The 25848-nt window shown below is 42.1% G+C and overlaps 1 protein-coding gene across 6 annotated transcripts in view; it reads left to right on the top strand.

Annotated features, from left to right (window-relative positions):
- The window catches only part of Atp7b (ATPase copper transporting beta), a 70346-nt gene that overhangs the window by 21901 nt on the left and 22597 nt on the right, over positions 1-25848 (top strand). For 4 of the 6 annotated variants that reach the window (XM_047553672.1, XM_047553673.1, XM_047553670.1 and 1 more), the window contains 5 exons: positions 12402-13638; positions 18005-18259; positions 19112-19275; positions 21893-22054; positions 25200-25276. In XM_047553672.1, the coding sequence (XP_047409628.1) occupies positions 12402-13638; positions 18005-18259; positions 19112-19275; positions 21893-22054; positions 25200-25276 (1895 nt within the window). The remainder of the gene's footprint in view (positions 1-12401; positions 13639-18004; positions 18260-19111; positions 19276-21892; positions 22055-25199; positions 25277-25848) is intronic. The other 2 variants (XM_047553675.1, XM_047553674.1) reach the window with 1 other exon arrangement.

Below are 25848 nucleotides of genomic sequence, written 5' to 3' on the forward strand. Positions count from 1 at the left end.
GGGAAATATGTAGTAGCTGGTTTATGATTATAAAAAACAAACTAAAAGTTAATTACAATTCAGTATTTTTCACTGTCAACAGTGTCTTGACTAAAATTCTGTTATGATTCAAACTTTGGATCTTAAGAATTCACTTGTTTAGCACTTGGTATGTGGTAGGGACCTTGCTTGTGTCACTTGTCAGTTAATTTAGTCACCTTAACAACCCAGGGAGGTGTCCTCAGTCCCCCTATAGTGGACATGAAAGTTGAGCTAGCCTGAAGGACTTGATTCCTTGGTCTCCCATTGGGACTTTGAGGTATCATTTAATATCCTGGGTAAGATAGGTTTTGAATATGTTTTAGTATTGGAGAGCTTCTAATTTATGGTGGATGGAAAGTTGGCTTTCATGTGGCACTTTATTCACAAAAGACACGTAGCTGCTATGTTATAAATAACAACTTTAACTTTGTTATTTACGATTAGTGCATTTGTTTGAATTTTATATTTCTTATACAATGTAGAGTACATTCTGTACAATTGAGAATTAAAGCATGACTTTAAGTAAGCTGTGTCTTTGATTTGTATGTGTTTTAGACAGTACGTTTCCTCCCACCTCCTTGTTTTTTAGAAGATCTCTCTGTGCTGTGAACAGGGTTAAACCTGGAGTTTCCTAAGCAATTAGTTGTGAAAAGGGGAGGGGCAGAGAGGAGGGTACCTGTCCACCCTCTTGCCCCTCCTTATCTCTCCTCCACCTTCACTGAGGAGTGGGAGTGATTGGAAGTTACTAGGGATTTGTCCCAGGTATGTAGAGAATTCCCCTTTCTATCCAGAAACAACTGCCTAAACCTCCTTACTCATGACCCTATTGACCTCTTTGGCCAAGCTTGGCTGCTGGTTTTTGTTTGTTTGTTTGTTTTTGTTTTGTTTTAATCTCGTGGTGCTGAGGTTGGAACCCAGGGCCTCACACATGCTGGCAAGCGCTTTGCTACTGAGCTACACCCAGTCCTGAGCTGCTGATTTCGTTTTTGTATCCCATAAGTGGTAGAGTCTCATTCTTTGGTATCAAGCTATTGTGTGAACACACAGATGAGTTAGAACTGGATTTATCTTGCAGGAAGGGGGTTGGTGTGAGAGGCATTGAACTGATAAAGGCCACAAGATTGTTAGGTTGTGGACTTACCAATTTTATTAATTAATTTTTTTGTGGTGTTAAGGATCAGACCCAGGGCCCTGAGCATGCGAGGCACTTGCTCTACCACCCATCCCTTAGCATTTATGGAAAGCAGGTTACAGAATTTTGCCTTAGATGCATGGTGTTTGGGCTGGGTTTTATTTTTTCCTAGACAAAATCAAGATGACCCAGCAGGCGTACATATACTCCTATGAAATAAAGAGGGGAAAATAGGTGAAACGGGGTGATGTAGTAACTTAAAGAAGTGACTTTCCTTCACTGTGGAATCTCCAGCAGCTCCATGAGAAATTAATTTGCTTTCCTAGAGATCATGTTGATCAGATTCTTCAGCTTTCCCTAGAAGCAGTATCTGTTGGATGTAAACATCTGTAACATGGCACAGAAGGGTGTCTTTGTCCTTTTTTGGACAAATAGGGCCATATTTACTGCTGTGCTGCAGCTTTCTCCTTCCTCTATCTAGGATGCCTTTCTTGGGCCCTCCGCTTTTAATCACAATGCAGCGTTCTGTTGGATGGACTCTCTGTGGCAGGCTCCCTGTGCAAGACTGTTGAGCTCATTTCCACTTTTTCACCATTCGAGTAGCAATGAACATTCTCATAATATCTAGTTTTAATCTATTTGACGGAATTCCCAGAATTGCAAAGGAAATGACAAAGGTACTGAGCATTTAACATTGATAGATTGTGCCTAATTGCTCTCCAAAAAGGTGCAAATTATTTTCCCTGCATTCTTGCTTACTGTATCATCAAACTTTTAGTTTTTTACTAGTAAAAAATAATATATTATTTAAATGCATATCTTATTTATGTTTAAAAAAGGGTTTATTGGACAATTGCGCTTCTTTTGGGGGGATTATTTTAGTAACAAGTTCCCAGCCACCATGCCTATATAGAGTAGTGTTACAAACAATAGACTTATAGGTAAGTCTCTTAAAGAAATATATTTGCTTTATGTGTAGCTGGTCATAACTATATTCCAGTCAGAAACCACTGCATTCCTTAGCAATTATATTATACTTTTTTGTGAAGCAAAAGAGAATCCCAAATCCATTTACTTCTGCTTGTATAGTATGAATATCTGAACTAATGTCTTTGGTGTTGACATTTCTTCTAACCAAAGGTGATATTTCACATATCCAGTATAGGTCTCTTATATCATGCTTTATCATAATCCTGAGAAATGACGTAGGAAATTAGGACTTTATGGTTCTGAATTAGATTACTTCATTCAAACATTAAAAATAAATTCCAAGACATTTACAGCTGTTTGCTAGTGACAGGCCTGTCATTTGAAACTTCATAATTTGGTAGAGGCAAACAGTCTCTGATTACAGAGTGCTATCAGAGAAGATTCCAGAGCAGAAAAGTGTGGTTGATTGATAAGTTTGATGGAATAGTCATTACAGTAGACATCAGTTAAAAGCAACGGTGTTGGGGGCTGGGGTTGTGGCTCAGTGGCTGAGTGCTTGCCTAGCACCTGTGAGGCACTGGGTTCTATCCTCAGCACCACATATAAATAAATGAATAGAATAAAGGTACCTTGCAACACCTCCCCCGCCCCCCACCCCACCCCTTGCAAAGTCTGAAAACATTCATACCATTAAAAAAAAAAAAAAGCACAACGGTGTTTTCTGAACTGGTTGATATAAAGCTGTGTGGCAGGAGATTGGGAGTGTGTTTTCTGAGATAATGTGAAGTGCTCCTTGGAGAGAATACCGTTGTCTTATAAATTGTGAATTTTTGGAATGTGTTGTATGTTGAAACAACATGTTGTATGCCTGTATGTATTGGGGTGTGTTAATTTCATCTATCCTTTATTTTACTCACTTTGTTTTTCCAAGTGTCAGATACGCTGATTCCAGTTTCCTAGTTAGGGTTAATACTTTCCCTTTCTGTGGTTCAGAGAAAAACAGGCACTGAATAGTTGTTTGTGTAGAATTTCCCAGAAGGTGCGATCTGCCCTCAGGAGACTGGGTTGCTGTGTGCACAGTGGGCACATAGTAGGCCCTCCTCTATGTCTGAATGAATGCCTGAGGTTTTAAAATAGACAAAATTTAAATAATTACTATTGGAAGCTTTCTCTGAACCTTTGTGAAACAATGTTAAAGGATTCAGTGGAGAGGTTGGAGTGGGAGTTGGGGAAATATGTATACTAATTTTAGTGATTAGTTCCTTATCAGTAAAATGAAGAAAATACTAAGGGCCTTACAAATGTCCCTGGGCCATGTTTGAAGATCACATGGGGCATATGTGTTCTTATGGTCATTCATTACCAGACGCATATGCTCTTAACCTTTTAAGTCCCTTTAGTGCTGGCTATAAAAGTGCAACTGTGGGGCAGACAGCATTAATATTCCCACTCTGTACATAAGGGAACAGGCTTGGATTTGCTGAGAGCTGGACTTCATACCCAAGACTGTCAGACACATCATTGGGAAATTCATAGTGAGTAGGAAAGAAGATATTTAAACAGATAAATGTGAAAGTGTTCTTTAGAATATAAGACAACATCCAAATGTGTCATCACTCCATCATCTTTATCATAATTATTAATATTCTTGCTTAAATCAGTATGATTGATCAAAAACATTTTCTTTCTTGCCTTAGACAAATGGAAAAATCACATTTATTTTCTGGTTATAAAAGTAAGACTTTTTTTTAATTTTAAATTTTAGAATTGGAAAGCATATACATTTTTTAAAAAATCATTATTTTATAACTCAGATAAAGAGAATCTTAATTTTTCGTATGAACACACAAAGACATATATCTATATCCTTGGTTACATAGAGGTTTAACATGGATTCTTCCTCAGAGGGGATTTAAGAGACTGACACCCACCCATCCTGATGCCTGGGTGGTTTGGGCGGGAACCGATTCCCTTCTCTCCCCTGCTGCCCCACTCCCCTGGAGCCAGGGCCTTGTGCATGCCAAGCATGCGCTCTGCTCCAGCACCGAGCCACACTCCCCTTCTGGGTGAGATCCTTTCTTGAGTCAGGCAGCCTTCTTACCCTCCCTCCCCTTGAGTTGGTAACATCCAGGGAATTCTGAGGTAAGGCCAAGCAAGTGCATCCAGGATGCTGGATGTGGCCCAAGAACCACTGTTCCTGCTGCTTGTGTCCTGTCTTCTTCTCTAAGTGTGCTTTCCTCCAGTGCGTTTGCAGTTGGGAACATTGAGGGAAGCACATGAATTGCTCTAGTTTTTCTGAGGAGACAGATACTTAGGGGTGAAGCCCTGACGCAGGCTTAGTAGCTCTGCTGGCCATGTTAACCCTCTTTTTGCCCGCAGGTGGGATATAGCTGTTTTCCTTTGTTTTCTTTTCTGCATTATGGTTACTTGCTGTAATTAATATAGATGATTAAAAAGTTGACCTTAGAAGTTGTTTTAAGAAAATACAGAGCCTGTTGGACTTTTGAACTAGATTTCAACCCCAGCTGTGTTACTTAAATTGATTTGTGGACTTTGATAAACCTTCGAAGTTGTTTAAACAGTAAAAAAAGCAAATATTCCCACTACTAGAATTATCTGAGCATCAGGAATATAAAATGCCATCCATCTTCATAAAATAACACCCAGAATCATTCCTCATTTGCTGTTACTGTGTGTGTATACACATACATATATATGTGTATATGTATATATGTATACATATGTACACAGATATACACAGACATAGACACACACACACAAATACACATATATGAATCAGGACTCTTTTGTGCTTTGAATTCCCTGAAAGTTCAGAGTATGGAGTATATAGAGGATGGAGGTTATACCTTGAAAAACTTGGATCACTTAAAACGCTTTTGCTGCATAGATTGTTAAGGGCATTACACATCCTTCACAGTGAAAGAAGTCTCAAAGAAAAGTAGGTGCGTGGTATCCTGTTGAGGATCGTGGAGATCCAGGTGTAACTTAAGAGATTGTAGAAGTGACTAGTTGTTATATTATGAAATATACATTTGGTCTTCCTCCCTTTTCCTAAATTCCTTGGAATGTTCAAAGCAATGTGTCTTTGTATGCTAAAGAATTGACTGACACCAGCCACCAAGTAGCTTCAGAATGGTGGCTGGTCACCAGAAATACCAAAGCCAGAAGATAGAGTTGGAACTTTCAGCCCCACTCCCCAACCTCTGGAGAGGGGAGAGGGAATAAAGGTTACATTGGTCATCAATGACCAGTGATTTAATCAATCATGCCTGTATAACAGAGTTTTCATAAAATCCCAAAAGGACAGATTTGGTCAGCTTCCAGATTACTGAACATGTGGAGGTTCCTAGAGGTGGCTCACCCAGGAAGGGCATGGAAGCTCTGTCCCTTCCCCTTATCTCACCTTATACATCTTTTTATCTTTATCTTTTGTAATATCCTTTGTAATAAACCAGTAAAGGTAGATGTTTTCTTGAGTTCTGTGAACTGCTCTAGCCAAGCGAACCTGAGGAGGAGGTCATGGGAGCCCTGATTTGTAGCCAGTGGTTCAGAAGCACAGGTACAACAATCTGGGACTTGTGATGGGCACCTGAAGTTGCGGGTTGGAGGAGGCAGTCTCAGGACTGAGCCTTTAACCTGTGAAATCTGACTGCCATCTCCAGTTAGATGGTATCGGAACTGAAGAATTAGAGAAAACCCAGTTGGTGTCCACCGTACAATTAATTGCTTGCTTGTTGTGGGGGAATCCCCACTGTGTGTGTGTGTGTGTGTGTGTGTGTGTGTGTACTACAGGTGGAACCCAGAGCCTCACATGTGCTTGGCAGGGGCTCTGTCGCTGAGCTACACATCTTCTGAGGTCACAGGAATCTTCTATGTCGGTTGTTGTATGAGAACAGGGGAAAAGCTTTTTCCTACAGACTGATGTTCCTTCAGTTGTTCCCTTCCTAGTATTCTTTGATTTGTTTCTGCTTTGAAACCTTTCATCAAAACATGCCACAATTTCTAATTTCTTTAACCAGATGGTCTATCTGGAAATCTCATTTTCCTTTCCAACTCTATCTCAGTGAATTGACTGTTAATATTTTTTTAACCTATCTTTTCCTTTAAAAGTCCCGGCACTCTCAGCGAATCCATGTGATTGGGGTGCCCAGGAATATAGCAAAGAATCATCATTTTTGGATTCCATGTCTTAACCTCCTGTTCCTTCTAATTTTGATGGCCATCATATGAATAGTTTATTAAAAATTCAAGTACTTGTAAAAGTTTTTTCCCCAACCTGGTATTGGGTATGCAGAAAAAGTCCCAAATGTTGATAGGGAATGTGGAATTGGGTGGGAATGGGAGAAAACCAGGACTTTTGCAAAGCTTGCGACTCTGACCTGCTGTCCAACATCATAATTATTTGATGAGCCCTTAAATCTAAATGTTTGTTAGTTTTACATAAAAAACAATAGGAGGATTTTTCTTCTTTCCCAAAGATTGTATTGATTGAAGAACTGAACTAAAAGCATACACACACGATGTGCCTACACTTTAGAGATTATTCCCGAACCTACAGGTATTTAAGTGTTTCACAAAGACATGTTATTTGCAAGTCTTGTCTTCTATGACTGCATGTCCTTAGAAACCTGCTTTTCTAGAAAGGGGTACCTCTGAGTATTGTTTGTCACAATCAAATAGCTTCCAAACTTCTGCATGTCTTTTGGTAGGGGCATAAGTATAACAATCCAGAGATTAAGACCAGCATCGTGGCTTGGATTTGGTAAACTGTAGCTAGAGCTAGGAACAGGACGTAAGTTGGGTAGTAAGTCATTAAGGATTTGTTTTCCCAACAGACCAGATGGTTCAGGGTGATGTATTATTAAAAGGAGGCAATTTCTACTAAGAAGACACTGTATGAAAGTGAATGTCCTTAAATATATTCTTAGTTTTTCCTTCATCCTTTAAGTTAAATCAGTATTTAAATAGTGCCAACTATAAGCACGTCTCTGTTCTGGATCTCCTTTGTGTTCATGATACTTTAATTTTTAAATTAATTATATTTCAGAATTTGGTAATGCATGTACATTGTACACTAATTCCTACAGTGTACATGACTTTTTCTTCCTTGTATCCCAGCTACCTGATTCCTTAGCCGCCCAGTCCTCTTATGCATTCACCCAGAGATGATCCATTTGCATAATAGTTTCTTGTGTCACACGGTGCTGGCTTTCTTGTGGTAACCCTCTCAATGAACTGCACCTACTCGCATTCAAGCCCTAAGTAAGTCCCTTCCACATTGACTATGCATCTGGCTTCCTTCCATTCATAATAATCTCCTTACCAAGTGTGTGAGTGGCTTTGGCTAATGGGAATTTTGATAAGTGCTTGCACATTGAGACTTGTTCTCTGAGAATGCTTGCCATTGTAACACTCGCTCTTAGAACTCAGGAGCCACCAACTGTGAGATTCCCCACCTCATTATAAGGAGAAGAAAACAGGTCCTGCCACCATCCTCAACTGAACCTCCAATTGGTAGCCAACATTAGTTTTGCAGCCTTGTAATGAATAAACCACCATCCAGATGATGGTGACCCTATTCAGGTCCCCTTCCCTTAAATGATGCTGTTGGAGCAGAAATGAGCTTTTCCCGCTGAGCCCTGTCCAAGTTGAAAAACTGAGTTGTCATTTTCAAGCCACTAAGTTTGGTTTGTCATGTAACAGAAGATAACTGAAACATGTACTTTCTGTTCTGCGCCTTGCTTTTTTTCCTGAACAAGTTATGTTCAAAGCTGCCTCATTCATTTTAAGAAATGGATAGTATTTCATCATATGGCTGTATAATAATTTAACTAACCAGACTCTTGTTGATGGAATTTTTTGTTTCTAATCTTTTATAGCATTTAAATCTTTGTTCTACGTTTTCATTTTCACATAAAGAAATATAATTATTGGAAACATTCTCAGAAATAGAGTAGCAGAGTCAAAAGGATGTGAATTTATTTTGATACGTATCACCAGAGCCCCGTGTAGTGCACACCTGTAATTCCAGCTACTGGGGAGGCAGAGGCAGGAGGATTATAGATTCAAGGCCAGCCTGGGCAACTGAGCAAGACCCTGTCTCAAGATAAAAAGGAAAAAGGTCTGGGGATATAGTGCAGTGGCAAAGCACCCTGAATTTAATCCCCAGTACCAAAAAAACAAAAAAAAGGGGAAAAAGAAAAAGCTGTCACCAGACTGTCCTCCAGGGAAGTCCCACTTCTGCTGGGGATGTGGGAAGGGGCCTGCTCTGGAGCACAGAGATGGGGCCAGCCTGGCTGGTGAGCACTGTGCTGCGATGAGTGTGGAATGTCATGTTTTTCCTCTTGACGTTTTGTTCATATGTTTGAAAGTCATTTGCATCTCATTTTTTATCATTTGATTTTTTTTTTGATGAACTAATTTCCTTTTTCTATTGGATTGTTGGCCTTTTTCCTCTTTAGAGGAACTTCACTGTTTTAATGAAATTAGCTCTTGGGCCTGAGAGTGTAGCTCAGTGATAGAGTACTTGCCTAGCATGTGCTAGGCCCTGGGTTTGACCCCTCGCACCACAAAAAATGAAGATGAAGAAAAAAGTGAGAAGGAAATTAGCTCTGAATATATGCGATATAAAGCAAGTCTTTTTGCCTTCCATTTCCTTATTTATCTTTTTAGTGGGTTTGAGTAATTTTTTTTCCTTTTTACAGTTAATCAGTCTTTTATAATTTCTGAATTTTTTTGTTTTTGGTTTTATTTTGTTGGTCATATTTAGGCTTTCTCTACTCAAGGAGTATTACAAGTATTTTCCTCTATTTTGTTCTACCTACTTTTCCGCCAATTGCTAGAAATGGAACCCAGGGCCTCATGCTTGCTAGGCAAGCACTCTTTCACTGAGCTATATCCCTAGTACCTCCTGTAGTATTTTTATTATTTCATTTTTTGTATTTCAGTCTTTGATCTACCCAAAATGTCTTTTGACATATAGGTTCCAAATTTTTTTTCCAAATAGATTTCTGAGATGCCTAGCCAGCTAACCATGAAATAATAGTTATTCCATGTCATCTTTGTCACTATCCCATATCCATACCACAGATAATTTCAGTGTATCTGTTGAATTTAGCACACTCTTGAATTGCTGCCCCATAAATTATTTAATTATTCCATTTTTCTCTTCTTAGAAAATGTTGCAGTGAATATTTAAAAAAAACTTTTTTAGTATAAATTCCAACATGGCTTATGAATCCTTTTGTGGATCTACAAATGAACATTTATAGTCTCCATTTTAAAAGTTATTTAAACCTTATCATGTTACACTGCTCAAAAGGCAAGTTGATAAGATCTGCACTTTATGTGGAGATCAATCCCTGTGATTGAGATTCATCTGAGGTTAAATAGGATTGTGTATGCTTTTTTTTAAATCACATTTCATATGTAAAGGTCTATTCCCCAGTTTCTGAAGCATGTAATACAACTGTTGTGAAAATTATATCTGATTAAGAAAGCAGAAGCCTGCAAAAGGAAGATTTTGTCTTATTAATGAAATGACTGAGGCTATATCATTATGTGTAGAAATTAGTAAATAATGTGAGTACTGTGCGGGATTAAGAAAATGGGTCCAAAGTTATACTACAGAGCTATAATAACAAAAACTGCATGTTACTGGCATGAAAACAGACATATAGACCAATGGTACAGAATAGAAGACACAGAGACAAACCCACACGGATATAGTCATCTGATCCTTGACAAAGGTGCCAAAACACACATAGGAGAAAAGACAGCCTTTTTAACAAATGGTGCTGGGAAAACTGGTTATCCATATGTAAAAGAGAGTCTAGACTCATCTTTCAAACTGTACAAAAATTATCTCAAAATGGATCAAAAATCTAAGAATTAGACTGGAAACTCTGCAACTCCTAGAAGAAAACACAAGATGAAAATTCCATCATGGGGGCACAGGTAATGTCTTTCTCAGTAGGACCCCTAAAGCTCAGGAAATGATACCAAGAGTTAATATTATGGGACAGCATCAAATGTAAAAGCTTCTGCACAGCAAAGGGAACAATTGAAAATGTGAAAAGAGAACCTACAGAATGGGAGAAACCTTTGCTAGTTACTCTCTTTTTTTTTTTTAATATCTTGTTTTCATTTATGTCAAGAAAAGGCATACTCACCCAACTATGTAATGGGGTCACAGGTTTATAAATATACACAGTTATCCAAAACAAATGTATTGTCTTTACTTCTTTTTTTTTTTTTTTTTTTTGGCTAGGCACTCTTTTGATAGATGATTAATATTCAGAATATATAAAGAACTCAAAAAACTTAACACCAAAAAAAAAAAAAAAAAACCCAATTAATAAATGGGCAACTGAACTAAAGAGACACTTCTTAAAAGAATTACAGGTAGCTGACAAATATATGGAAAAAATGTTTAGCATCATTAGCATTTAGGGAAATGCAAATCAAAACTGCACTGAGATTTTATGTCACACCAGTCAGAATGGCAGCCATCAAGCTTATAATTATAAATGCTGGATAGGACGTGGAGGAAAAGGCATACTTTTACACTGTGGGTAAGATTGTGTTTTAGTCAGCTTTTTCACTGCTGTGACTGAAAGACCTGAAAAGGACAATATTAGAGGAGAAAAGTTTATTTGGGGGGGCTCACAGTTTCAGAGGTCTCAGGCTTCATTCCTCCGGGCTCCGGACATCATGATGGAAGAGTTTGATGGAGGGAAGCAGCTCACATGATGATCAGGAAGCAGAGAGAGAGAGAGACTCCACTTGCCAGATACAAAATATATACCCCAAAGCTATGCCCCCAATGCCCACCTCCTCCAGCCACACCCTACCCGCCTTCCGTTACCACTCAGTTAATCCTCAGGGGATTCATTCACTAATTGGATTAAGGCTTTCACAACCCAATCAATTTACTTCTGAATGTTCTTGCATTATCTCACACATGAGCTTTTAGCGAACACCTAATAGCTAAACCATAACAGATTGTAAATTAGTACAAGCACAGTGGAAATCAATATGGAGGTTTCTCAAAAAACTGGGCATGGAGCCACCATATGATCCAGCTATACCACTCCTCAGTATTTATCTTGAAAAATTTAAGTCATCATACTAGGGTGATATATGCATGTCCATGTTTATAGTAGCACAATTCACAATATCCAAATATGGAACCTGCCTAGGTGTCCACCAATGAATGAATGGATAAAGAAAATGTGCTATATATACATACTAGAGTTTTATTTGACCAGAAATAAAAATGAAATTATGTCATTTGCAAGAAAATGGATGGAACTTGAGAACATTCTGCTAAGCAAAATAAGCCAAACTCAGAAGATCAAGGGATCAAGGATTGTATATTTTCTCTCATAGGTGGAAGCTAGAGAAGAAAGGGACGGGGGTGGGGGTGGGGTGGGGGGGGGAAGGAGGGAGGGAGGAGAGGAATACTGAGGAATGACATTGACCAAATTATATTGTTATCTTGTGTATATATAGGAATATGTAACAACAAGTTCCACCATTATGTATAAGGCAGTAAAAAAAAATGTGGAAAAAGAAAATAGCAACTCAATTTCCTGTTCTTCCTGCTTTTCCTCCTGCCGCTCTTGGCCAGCCACTTGTGCTCATTTTGCCTCAGCATATCTCCAGATCATTCCTCACTGGCATGTTGTCCACCTGCTGATTCCAACCTTTCAGGGCCTGGGAGGTCTGCATTTGAAGCCTATGTCCAAAATCATTTGGTATATTGAGCAGCCCCTGTTTAGAAAATCAGACTCCTAGAAAGATACACAGAATTAAGGTGTTACCTGTTCTGGGAGTTGCATTTCTGTAGGACCCTGCAAAGTTTTAGCTAAAAGGACCAAGTTCTTTGGGGTTTTAGGTATCAGCCAGAAGGAGGGAGGCTGTCTGAGGTCACCTGGGCCTTTTCCTTGTGGTGTCGCCTCTGTCATAGCTCAGTCAGCTGTGCTCTGTGCATAAAGCCACATCATGCTGTACTTCAGAAACCACCCACGTCTGCTGGGTGAGAAAGACATTTCACTGAGGAGGATAGACAGGGGCCGACTGCTAGGTTCACAATCACAGAATGTCAGAACTAAAGGGAACCCACATGAGCCCATTCATTTAGTAAATGATGCCTCTAGTTTTGCCCATTTTAAGTTCTTTGTGTACCTATGGAATGTCTTAACACCATCGATACTGTTTTCCATTTTCTAGTGCCAAGCAAACTGAGAAAGTATTTGGTTTTAAGGATAAAAACTGTTATTTCTTTTCCTTTTAGATCTTCTCTAAACTTTCTTTGCCTACTCGTTCTTGGGAACCAGCAATGAAGCAGAGTTTTGCCTTTGACAATGTCGGCTACGAAGGTAGCCTGGATGGCGTGTGCCCTTCTCAGACAGCCACCAGCACGATCAGCATCCTGGGTATGACTTGCCAGTCATGTGTAAAGTCCATTGAGGGCCGAATTTCTAGTTTGAAAGGCATTGTGAGCATTAAGGTTTCCCTGGAACAAGGTAGCGCAACTGTGAAATATGTGCCGTCGCTTATGAACCTGCAACAGATTTGCCATCAAATTGAGGACATGGGCTTCGAGGCCAGTATTGCAGAAGGAAAGGCTGCCTCATGGCCTTCAAGGTCCTTACCAGCCCAGGAGGCAGTGGTCAAGCTACGGGTGGAGGGCATGACTTGCCAGTCCTGTGTCAACTCCATCGAAGGCAAGATCCGGAAACTGCAAGGAGTCGTGAGAGTCAAAGTCTCACTCAGCAACCAAGAGGCAGTCATCACTTACCAGCCTTACCTTATTCAACCTGAAGACCTCAGGGACCATGTAAGTGATATGGGATTCGAAGCTGCCATCAAGAACAAAACGGCTCCCTTAAGCCTGGGACCAATTGATATTGGCCGGTTACAGAGCATTAACCCAAAAAGACTGTCAGCTTCTGCTAATCAGAATTTCAATAATTCTGAGACCTCAGGACACCCAGGAAGCCATGTGGTTACCCTGCAACTGGGAATAGATGGAATGCACTGTCACTCTTGTGTCTTGAATATTGAAAAAAATATAGGCCAACTCCCAGGGGTTCAAGATATTCAAGTGTCCTTGGAGAACAAAACTGCTGTAGTACAGTATGACCCTTCTCAGATCACCCCTGTGTCTTTAAAGAGGGCCATCGAGGCACTTCCACCTGGGCACTTTAAAGTTTCCCTTCCTGAGGGAGCAGGAGGGGCTGGGACAGACAGTGAGACTTCCGATCAGCATTCCCCCAGCTCCTCCCAGAGAAACCAGGGGCAGGGACAGGCTGCATGCAGCACCGTGGTGCTCGCCATCACCGGCATGACCTGTGCCTCCTGCATCCAGTCCATCGAAGGCATGCTTTCCCAGCGGAAAGGGGTGAAGCGAGTATCTGTCTCTTTGGCTAACGGGACTGGAACTTTTCTTTATGATCCCTCTGTAATTAGCCCAGAAGAACTCAGAGCCGCTGTGGAAGACATGGGATTTGAAGCTTCAGTGATTCCTGGTATGTATTGATAGATGTGCAAAGCTTGTCCTTGGGTGTGTTGGGGTATCATAAAGCAAAGTTCCCGGCTGGTTGCCTCTCCTGTTGGCAGTTAGCAAGATTCTGTACCCTCTCCTCATGTTACAGTGGTCAGGAGAGAGGATGGGATTTCCAAGTGTTGCTCTCAGGTAGCTGGCACTGAAATTCTGAACTCTGGATTTTGACTTCCTTTCTGGAGAGAATTCTGGTTCTTTGTTCTAAAACAGAGCACTATGGGAGCAGCAGATCCTTCTCTTGCCAAAAAGAAATCTTACTTGAAGATTTTCTTAGCTAAGTAAAGCAGAATAATAAAAACAGCAGAATCTTAGTCTCAGCACCTAGAGGCCATTCTGTTCAAAGTGGGAATTAAGGGAAGGATTTTACAATGATGGCCCTTGCCCCTCTGGTGACTAAGGGGACAGAGCTGGCAGGGTGGGTATGACAGTCTTCACAAAGCAAGGATCCCCGCACCTGTGTTTTCCTGAGTGGTGGTCATCCCTGCTGCCTCTTTTCTTCTACTTGAGAGCCCTGCAGCGCAGCCTTCCTGCACGCCGTGTGCCAGGGTCCCTGCTAGTCGTGGGGCCACCCATGAGAAGACAGTCTGTCCTAAGAGCTTATGTTGTAGTGAGGGGAGACAGGGGTAAATCATGGCCATCAGCAGAACAAGTCCTGCATGAGCCCAGGCCTTGTCTTTGCCAGGAAGAGTGTGTGGGAGTGAGGGGTGTGGGGAGGGAAGGAAGGACCAAGACCACCGGAAGTAGAGGAAGCAGCCTGAGCAGCCAGAGCATCCTGGGCAGTGGCCTTAGCCTGGAGAGGCAATATTTTGGGGAAGCTGTAAAGGGATGCAGAGTGGCCTGAGCAGAAGGACAGGGAGGCTAGTTCTCCACTTAGAAAGTTGGGAGGTCAGTTCAGAGCCACCAAGCTTGCCCTTGATGAGTTGTGTGAGATGGGGGAGGGCCTTGGAGGAGAGGCGGAACCTGGGAGGAGCCCCTCCCAATGCTTGAAGACAGTGTGGGGCTGGAGGTGCAGATGGGAATGTGGGAACCCTGGGCAAGAACAGAGACCCCAGAAGGATGGGTGGGAGAAGGGAGAGAAGCCTGAGTTTGGAGGTCGGAACATAAAGGAGAATCTCTCCGTGACTGGAAGTGTGGCCTCCTGAAAATAGCAAAGGTGTGAGATGTCTCTTGAGGTTAGCTAGGGGGAGACCGTTGGCTGCTTCGGAACCCTGGGAAAGTGGGAGCCCAGGCTGCATGGTAGTGAGGGGATGGAGAAGTAGGGGTCTCCAGAGAGGGCTAAAGAACAGGAGGGAAGGGCACTTCTTTTATGTGTGTGACAAAGTCTCACTATGTGACTCCCAGCTGCTCTCCCAGGCTGGCCTTGAACTCCTGGGCTCAAGAGATCCTTCTGCCTCAGTGCCTCGAGTAGCTGAGTACCTGGGTGAGCTGTGGGGACTGTAGGCGGAAGCGGTACATTTGGTGATGGGCAACTCTAGGCAGTAATGTTCTAACTGTTCAGGTTTGGGATCCAGGCCTGTGCGTCCTCCAGATCTGTGGACTGAAGTAGACCGTGGTGGCCGCAGAGCCTTTGCCTGGAGCTTGCTACGCAGGGAGAGGCAGCCCAGCACCCACACACAAAGCCCCCAGCAGCACCCAGGGCCTGTGGGACTTGGGCTTCCCACATTTTATTCCTCTAGTAACCAAGATAAAGTTGGTGTTCTTGAAAAGTTTGCTCTATTGTGAAACTTTCCTGCCTCCCCTCTGTACACAGCACACCCACCATTGAGAGGACTGGGTAAGTCACATGGAGTGACTTGGCCACATTCTTTGTCCTTTGTACCAAACAAATTTCAGGAAGGAGTTTTTTTGTTTTTGTTTTTTCCATCATTCTCACTGCCCCCTGGGAAGGAGTTTAAAAAAAAAAATCAATAAAGAAAACACAATAGCACAGTACTTAAAAGGGAAGAAATATGGGGTCAGCATCTGTTGTTTTTCTGTGAGATTTAAAAGTCTTCCAACAGTGTGATCAGGTTATTGGCCGAAAAAAAAAGAGAAATTGAGCATTGAACTACATATTATAGAATAATTGGATCTCACTGAGTAAACCTAGCAATAAGTGGTTTTTATTGGGCAGAATTAGAATTGTTTCTAGCTCAGGATTATGAGAATTATATGCAGGTCCTTAAATTATCAGATTTAGCAAATAAAAATATAGGATACCCAGGCGAATTTGAACTTCAGATAAACAGTGAAAGTTTTTTTTTAAAGTATATGAACATTTAATGTATATTTACACTAAAAAAATTATTGGTTGTTTATCTGAGATGGAACTTTAACTGGATATCCCGTGTCTTACATCACAGTTTTAATTGAGGATAAGCCATGAGTGCTTTGGTGACTTCAATACTAACAGGGTATTATTTGTATTTGCTACAACTCCCTCTGGATTGGTTAGAAGCTCCTAGAGGACAGACTTCAAATTCCTTTCTCCTTAGACTCCTTGAGCACCCAGAGCCTTACAGGCATTTGTGAAGGAAAGAGGAGTAGGCTGTAAAAAGCTGTGTCCTGGGGTCCTGCGTGTAGGGAGTGCTGCAGGGAACTAATCCCAGGGGTGTTAGCTGAGAAGTCATACCGGATCCGGATCCGGGAGGAGACCTCGGGGAGGAGCCCCGGATGATCTCCCATGGGAAGGAGTGAATGGAAGTAGTTCTTCCCTCTGCAGAAAATGAACCATGTCCCAATATGTGAGATTCATGCCGAAGAAAAACTTAAAAGTTATGGGCCACGGTCAGTACAGGTCACTGTCAGTCTTTCTGTCTTCTGCAACTGTGGTTTTAGAATAATGACAGTCTGTCGTTAAACGATGGGATTCTTTTCCACATGCTCTTAAAGGTATCTTTGAATTATCAAAATAGTGTGACTTTCCAAAGTACGTATTGATCTGGATGGTAGTTGTAGGTAGGCAGAATAATGGTCCAAGCGTCCACACCCTAAGTTCTGGGAACAGAATGTTATCTTACATGACAAAAGGGACTTCATAGATGTAATGGAAGGAGTGGACCTCGAGGTGGGGAAATTAATTATCCAGGCCAGCTCAGTCAAACAAGGGGAGAACCCTTCCCTGGCTGGGTTAGAGAGATGTGAAAGCTGAAGAGAGAGTCAGCATTGCTAATTGAAGATGGCAGAATGTGGCCACAAACCTGGGAATGCAGGTGGCCTTTAGCTTCTAGAAAAGGCAGGGAAATAGATTCTTCCCTAGAGCCTCCTGAAGGGCACAGACCTGCCCACACCTTGATTTTAGCCTGGGAAGAGTCATGTGGCACTTCTGAGTACAGGATTGCTAGAAAATACATTTGTGTCTTGTAAGGCACCAAGTTTGTGATAATTTGTTATAGTTGTAATAGGAAATGAATTCAATATATCAAGATTTAGAGTGATATTCCTCTGATTTGCACATCTTATTCTAAGTAAATTAAACCTTAAAAAAAAAAGGCAGTGTGGTACTGACATAAGAATAGGTAAAAAATATCAGAGGATATAGTAGAGCCCAGAAACAAGCCCGTGCCTGTGTTCTCCTGATTTATAGCAAAGGTGTGACTGAAACTCAGTGGGGAAAGGATGGTCTTTTCAGTCTGTGGAGCTGGATCCTAATTGTAAACAAAAATTAACTTTGTTAACTTTACACAAAAAATAATTGAAGTGTCTCATAGACCTGAATGTGGAAGTTTATTAAATAAAACAATCAAGCTTCTGAGAGAAAGCATCACAAATATTTTTGCCATATTGAGATAGACGTTTATTAAGAGAGCACAAAAAGTGCTAATCCTGTAAAAGAGAAATTGATATCGGGTTTTATTAACAAAGACTTCATTTACCTAAAGGTACCATTAGAAGAGCGAAAACAAACCACAGATGGGAGGAGACATTTACATTGCTTTCAGCTGACAAAGGATTCGTGTCTAGACTGTGTATAGAACTTGTACAAACAGCTCCGAGAAGGTGTGATGCTCACGGGGAGAGCCACACCTCTGCTCCCAGGAAAGAGCTGATGGTCACACAGACCCTGGAGTTAAGCAGGCTGCTGTCACCACCACCATCATCTAAGCAGGAACATTCACCTGCCCAGAGCTGTCACCCCTGAAGCACTACATGTTTTCCTGTGTCTGTAAACGTGTGCTTCTGCCTGGTCATCGGGAGGGAGAGGCAGAGATGGAAACACCAATCCCCAGGTCGCCTCTCTAGGAGCTTTTACCTGAATATTGTCAGGTTTGAGCTTCCTAATCTGAAAAAAAGGAAAAAAAAAATTACTACTTGTTCTTCTAATTTGAATTATTTCTGACATTTTTTCCTAGAAAAGTACTCTGCCAACCATGTTCAAAACCACAGTGCTGGGAATACCATGCAGCAAACTCTGGCTGGCACCTCTGGCACCCAGGAAGTGGCTCCCCTTACTGGAGGGCTCCCTAAAAAACGCAGCACTGGCCCCTTGTCAAATTCCCCACCACCCACTGGTACGGTAGCACCACAGAAGTGCTTTCTGCAGATCAAAGGCATGACCTGCGCATCCTGTGTGTCTAACATAGAAAGGAATCTTCAGAAAGAAGCTGGTAAGAGATCCACCCCCATGCTGAACTTGGAAACGCTGTGTGCAGGCTGCATGATCTCCCTGCAGAGTCGCCATGGCAGCGTTTATCAACAGCCCTGCTAAACTGGCGGCAGGTCCATGGTGTGAGAGTGGAGATGTTTGTCTAATGCTCTTGTGCAATCGGCATTCTGTCTCTGTTTAGTTTGAAATAAACTGTATCTCTGAGTAAGTTAGCCATGGAAAATCCAACTTAAAGGTTATGGTACATTCTGTGGCTCGACTTCTCAATTAGTTTTCTTGTGTCATTCAATATTTTCCCTTTCTCTTTTCACCCACCCCTTTCTGTAAAATAAATGAGTAGCCTCCATTTTGCGTAGAAGTTCTGATGTCAAATATTCTATCTTGTTGTCCCTGTAAACCACAGAGTTTGTAGAACTACCCAGTTTTGTCCTACAAGCTATACTTCCAATACTGTCTCTTAAACCTCAAGTACAATAAAAACCCTGTCCCCATTTTTTTTGGAAATACCTGAGCTGAGACTCAGCCCGTCTCCAGTCAGTTCTTTCTACACCCCATTGCTCCATGTGTCTTCTGCTTTGGCTCCTGGCCCTCAGCATCAGCCCTCTGAGGCCGAGGGGTTCTCCCAACCTCTGCTCCCTATGTTCCATAGCCTCCTGGCACTCCAGGGTGACTGTGCTCAAAGGAACCAAGGAGTTCCCTTGTCATCATGGACTGGCTGCTCATAAAGTTAATTTATAATTTCCCCACTACTCCAGAGGCTTCTGAGGAGACCTTTTTCTTTGCTTGACTGTGTTGACCATGTCATCCCAGACACCGCTCCCAGAGTGTCACAGCTCTGACCTGATGGTTCTAGGTGTTCTCTCCGTGTTGGTTGCCTTAATGTCGGGAAAGGCAGAGGTCAAGTATGATCCGGAGGTCATCCAGCCACCCAGGATAGCTCAGCTCATCCAGGACATGGGCTTTGAAGCAGCAGTCATGGAGGACAATGCAGGCTCAGATGGTGACATCGAGTTGATTGTAAGTATTGTCATTGCCTTAGAGGGTTTGAGAATGAGCTCATAGCTCCTTCCTTACGACCAATAAGTTTCTCCTGTCTGATATATCCTGTTTGTTGTTGAGTTTGGGGTTTGTTTTGTTTTTCTTTGATACCAACAACAGTGACCTGTTCATTTTGTGAAGGAATGTCGGTCAGTTATATCAAAGAGTCAGAGGAGGCCATCACTGAGGGTACCCAGGGTATCAGGAGGAAGGGGTGGTTAGGTGCAGGAATTTAGGACAAAGAAGAATCACGAATGGTGGGCTGTCCTGAGCATAGTATTTTGGGGAAAGTTGAATGCAGATGTAGTCCAAAGCCTATACAGAAGCTCAACCATCCGCAGGTATCTCTACGCAGACAAGGTAGGTCCTTCGGGTAGTGAGTGCCATTCAAAGGTGGATAGATGGCTGGGGTGTAGGTCCATGACAGAGTGTTTACCTAGCTTGTGGAAGACTCTGGGTTTGATCCCCAGCCCCACAAAAACAAACAAACAACCAAACAAAAAACCCCACAAAAATGCAGAGGGCTTGTTATAGGCACTGTGTGGTGTGTCTAGGGGGTAATTAGTCACCAGAGTATCCCAGAATGCTCAGTCCAAGGCTAATGCCCAAGGTGGTGTTTTCAGTGTTTGGGGTAGGAAGGAGTCATTTCTGTTTGTTCATTATTATGGTTGCACATTAACAAGTCATTGAAAACAGAAGGAGCCCTTATTTCCTTGTGTTTAGTCACTGCCATTAGTGTTAAGTAAATGTTTGAAGAAAAAGTACAGAATACAAAAGTGATGAGTGGTGTTCGGTAGAGCAAAGCTCTTGCTCTCGGGAGGCCTCTGTGTGCCAAGGGGAACACTTGCTGGGCTGTGTCAACCCTGTGACAGGGCAGGTCCACATGTGGTCATCTTGGCCGACGCAGACTACTATGTGGAATATCTAAATCAAGATTATTATTGGAAAAGGTGAAGGCTTTCTTTGAATCAATGGTTTTTTGGTAGTGTTCTTTTTTAAAACAGTATGGTAGTAAAGGTTTTATTGTTATCAGATGTTTTCTGTGAACTTCTGTATGTAAATGGTATTCTAGGAAACAGTAACCACTCATATCAGGAGAGTAAATTGTATAATTTGCCTAGTGCATATTTTAGGAATGGCATGCCTTCCTTCAAATTCCATTTTATCACGTCAGGATGCACCTTGTGGTATGGTAGAAATGCAGTAGGTTTGGGTGTGAATTCTGGTCCTGTTGCCTCAGGGATGTGTATTAACTTAGTGTGTGGAGACCCACCTCATTATGCAGATAGCGTGGCTTGGAGCAGACCCTGGAGCCAGGCCATCTGGCTACAGATGAGGAGCTCCATCTCTGCTCCTCACTGGTTGTGTGACTCTGGACAAGTTATTAAACCTGTTGGTGCTGCAGCTTTGAGACCTACCTCTCAGGGCTGGTGAGAGCCATACAGTGCCTAGGACAGTACACAACACACTGTAAGTGTACCTAAATGTTACTTGTTACTATTACAAAAATAAAAGGAGAGCTTAGAAGCATCATTGAAATAGTTGCAGACTGGATAGGATTCTGTTAGCACAGCCGCTTGTCAGCAGGTAAGCTCCTATTTGCCTGATACTCCTCCCTTTCTGGTCTTTTTCTGGGTCCCAGGCCAAGTTAAATGTGTTTGGATTATAGAGAAGCTTGCCTCTCCTTCCCTAATTCCACGTGGGATACTCGTCTCTTTGGTATTTATTCTGGGATAACTGATGCAAGTTTCAGAGTGTAGTTCCAGTCACATTATCCTGATGCTCATCACCCCCAGTGGCTCTGTGTCCAGTAATGACTTAGCAACACTTCCAGCTGGGTGCCCAAGAGCCTCCATGCTGTGGACTCACCAGTACTGCAGTCTCTCCCCCTCTTCCTTTCATACCCCATACTAGCCAAGTCCAGTCTGTTGGTGATTGCTGGAATACTGCTCTGTCCTCCCTTTTGTCACTGCCTCTACTGTTACCCTTACCATCGCCTGTCAAACCCTGTCCATACTTTGAACAATTCAGATTCCATCTCCTCCATCGGTCACTTCCTAAGTCCCTTCCTTCTTGATAATGAGGCATTGCCATCAGAACCCTTAGCACCAGCAGAGTACTAGAGCAGGAAAGGGCTAGCAGAGGCTGCAGGCAGGCACTGGTGACACTCAGGAGTCCAGAGGGTTTGACAGAAGTATACCACCTTACTCTTAAGAAGCAGTTCTTATCCCAGTCTTTCTGGGAGAAATCTGAGACAGAACATAGGGTGACTTCAAAAGCACGTGCTTGTCAGCCAGAAGTGGATTTTCCATCTGTCGCCATCTGCTTACTGATTGCTATCTCCTGTGCCTGAACTGGGGAAGAACCAGTGGTGGTTGTTCCCCTGAAGCCACTGAGGAACATTAAGGGTGAGCATCTCATGCAGGAGTTTGGAGGTTGGCATTGACATCCAGAGTCTCGAGAAGGTGCTTGAATGGGAAGGCTGGCAGGGTAGGTGTGATGGTCCTCACAAAGCAAGGGCCCCTATCCTGTGATAGCATGTCACCAGGCAGAATTTCCAGAATTTCCTGTGAGAGTTTGTTCTCCTGTCTTGCAGATCACGGGGATGACCTGCGCTTCCTGTGTTCACAACATAGAGTCCAAACTCACTAGAACAAATGGCATCACCTATGCCTCAGTGGCCCTTGCCACCAGCAAAGCCCACGTGAAGTTTGATCCTGAAATTGTCGGTCCGCGGGATATTGTCAAAATCATTGAGGTAATTCAAGAAAAAATTATACCTATTTTTTAAAAAAACAGTAATATGTAATCATTAAAGAAAAATGAGACAATATAATCAGAAAGAAAAAATGAAAATCACTTAAAATCCATCAGCATTTTCCATGGAAATAAGGTCATTCATTTTAAATTAATTTGGGAAGTCAAGTAAATATCAAATAATCTGAGGGAGAATATCAGGGAATAGGTAAGAAAGAGATGAGGGGAAAAAGACATTATTGTTTCAGATATACTAGGAGGAAGTATCAGTATTGCCATGATAAATGTGGTGAGTAGGGTTAAACTGTCTAATTGCAGGGGTTTTTGTTTTTTGGTTTTTATTTTTTCAGTACCAGGGATTGAACCCAGGGGTACTCAACCACTGAACCACATCACTTGCCCTTATTTATATATATATATATATATATATATATATATTTTATATACATTTGATTTAATTGTAATCATGAAACTATAACTTGTATGCATATTTTTATGTTATATGGTAATATTGCAAATTATTATATGTCTAACTCATGTACAGATACCATTTCTTTAACTATTACAAATGCTATGATCAGTGCCCTTTTAATGTTCCATATGTTCTCTTAATATTTAGATACAGCAGACAGTGAAACAAAATTCTGAGCACATGACTTTATGCCCTTGCACATGTGTATTTCTAGAAGTAGAATAAAAGCACCTGACATTCACTCATGTTGAATGCATTCCAGGTTGAATTCCCGTGATAGAATGTGGCATGCAGAAAGGTGGAAAGTTCTTGATATATAAAGTGTTTTTAGACATCATTTGCATATCAAAAATCCTTAAAATAAAAAAAATAAATAAAACATCTGTGGAAGACTGCAGAATTGGGCAAAAGTAGGGTATGACTTGTGGAACAAAGACAGGGCAGTTTACCACCCCCCTGGGAACTCTAGAGCAGGGATAACCTGGTAGAACTTCCAAACACTAAAGTGAGAGGCTCAGCCTTTGTGGCCCTGTGTGTACCAATAACTAAATATAAGGACATGCTTTAGGACATGAGGAATGACCCTGAGCATATATTTATATTTTATATTTTTTTATAAATATTTATATTTTATTAAGAGAAAGGATCTTGCGGAGTTGCTTAGGGCCTCGCTGAGTTGCTGAGGCTGGCTTTGAACTCGCGATCCTTCTGCCTCAGCCTCCAGAGCTGTTGAGTAATTGCAGTTTTAAAATATTATTTATGTCTGTGCCAATTTGGTCTACTTATCTATAGACCAAAGGAATGCTGGCATTGGACAGAATTATATCACATTTTGCCTGTGCTGAACCTGCCTTATCTAAGAATTTGCTCATTTTTGCTCTGGAAAATCAGAATTCTCATGCCTATTCTACCTCCTGCTCCCTCCCTCAGTTTGTCCACAGACCAACTATTTCCTCTTTATGGTCTGCATTAGACCCTATGCTGAGCATCAGTGGTAATAGGAGTGGGTTAAGATAATCAAAATTAACAAACCTAACTTTGTAATCACTGGTAAGGATAAATTAAGTTTAGCAAGATGGATTGCTTTTGAAATGGCTTATGAAATGAAATATCTCATAACATGTTTAATGCCATAAAATCCTTAATATTTTTTTTTTTTTTTTTTTTTTTTTTTGCGGTACTGGGGATTGAACCCAGCACCTTGTGCTTGCAAGGCAAGCACTCTGCCAACTGAGCTATATCCCCAGCCCCATCCTTAATTTTTGATTCATTGTGTATGTATGTTTATGGAGAGGTGTTGTCTGTCCTGTGGCCAGCAGAGCCTTTCGACCTGGACATGCTGCTACTGGAGCTGCTGAAGTTAAGGATGGCAGTCTGCATGACTGCTTCATGACATGAGGAAGGATCCTCAGAGAAGTTAAGGACTTTGCCCACTAGTACCCAACTCACAGGTGGCAGATGGCACTCAAACCCAGATCTCACAGGCCCAAGCTCAACAGCCTTTCTAATTCTATTATGCCACAGATCTTAAGGAACAGTAGTAACATGGCATTGGTGATGCTAAGGAGTCAGACTGATGGAGTAGATGGAAGGAGAATCCTAGGAGGTACCTTTGACTCCATCTCAGATTCCCTTTCTGATTTTTAATGCCCTTGTCTGCCTCCACCCAGCCTGTGAACATCACCCTCTTTGTTCTTATTAAGGAATATTAGAATATTAGATTATTGCCTGATCTCCAGGCTCATACCCCTGGAGCATCTTTTTTTTTTAATTAATTTTTATTTTTATTTTATTTATTTTATCTTTTATTTTGGCAGTACTGGGGATTGAACTCAGGACCTCTTGCAGGTGAGGCAAGCACTCTACCAACTTAGCTATATCCCCAGCCCTGGGGCATCTTTTCACAATGTAGTTAGACTGGTATTAGTAGTAAAAGTGTTTGTCTTACGTAGTCGCAGGATATCTAAGACTTTGAGGTTTTGTGTACAAGTCACAACAGTTCTAAGGCACTGCTCTGTATTGTGCTGACCGACAAGACATTTCTTGACAGCCTTCCCTGGGTTTGTATGTTCATAAAGGGTGTCAGAGACAAACAATCAGATCCAGAGGGTGGCAGAAATACTTGAGCTAAGCTGTGAGGAAAGCATAGGGTTGAAGCACAGCCTCTCTGGGGCCGCAGCAGAAGCCATGCTCCCAGATGCTGAAGGGGAGCCGAGTTCCCTGTGGAGGAGAAGTCTGAACTGGAGGCCTGGAGCCCTGAGCTCTGGATCCAGCTCTTCAGAATAGTGCTGTGGCTTTGGGCAAAGTGCTTAACCTCTCTGACCTTCACTTGCCTTGTGGAGTGAGTGAAGGCGTCAGACCCCACGAGGTATTTGGGGTTGCCTGGTGAAGTTAGCTTCCCAGAACCTGCTCCCTTTGCTGACAGCAGGGATAGGGATCAGCATTTGACACCTTACAGATGGTGTGGTCTGTTAGCATAAACTGATGCTGAACCTTTGGACAGGGTCTGTTGGCCAGTTTGGGTAAAGAGGTTGTGAGAGGTAAATCCACTGGTCTTTTGAGCCACTTTTAGATTTGCTTTCTAATTTCCAGGGCTGTAAAGTGTTTTCTGCAATGCATGTTTTAACAAGTACCTTCCCCCCTTGTTCCCTGCCCCTCTCTTTTTCATAACAAGGAACTTGGCTATCATGCCTCCCTGGCCCAGAGAAAGCCCAACGCTCATCACTTGGACCACAAGATGGAAATAAAGCAGTAGGTAGAACATGAGAGATAAACTGTAGCTTTGGGTTAAGTGTCTTCCCCTCCTCGCTGACTGTGGCTCATACTGTGCAAATGTCTCCGTGCTTGTTGGTGTCCCTGTCGTCCTCGCTCCTCCAGGTGCCTTCCACCTGGGTTAGTTGCCTTTACCCTGTGAGGCTAACCCTCTGGAGCTCTGCTGTCTGTGGAGGCTTCTGTGATGATGGCAGCTTCCCTTGGTGGCACTGATAGTACCCCGTACTCACACATGCAGCTGGTGTGACTGTGGGACTGAATTTTGAAGTTTTACTTAATTTTAATTAATTTTGGTAGCCACCGAACAGATTGGATAGTGCTTTAATTGGAATCAAGGGCCAGGTTTTTCTTTTACAGTATTTTCAGACTTCATTGGTAGAGGTTCTAGAACTAGGATCTGGGGACAGACATCATAGCCAAGTGGAAAGAAAGTGACCAGGGAAACAGGAGACCTAAGAGGCATTGATTGTTTCAGATGGCCACTCGCTTATTCAACAAACATAAAGGCAACTACTGTGTGCAGGGCACTGTGACCAGTGCTGGGTACGATG

Source organism: Sciurus carolinensis, chromosome 5 (assembly GCF_902686445.1).
Source record: "Sciurus carolinensis chromosome 5, mSciCar1.2, whole genome shotgun sequence".
Classification (NCBI taxonomy): domain Eukaryota; kingdom Metazoa; phylum Chordata; class Mammalia; order Rodentia; family Sciuridae; genus Sciurus; species Sciurus carolinensis.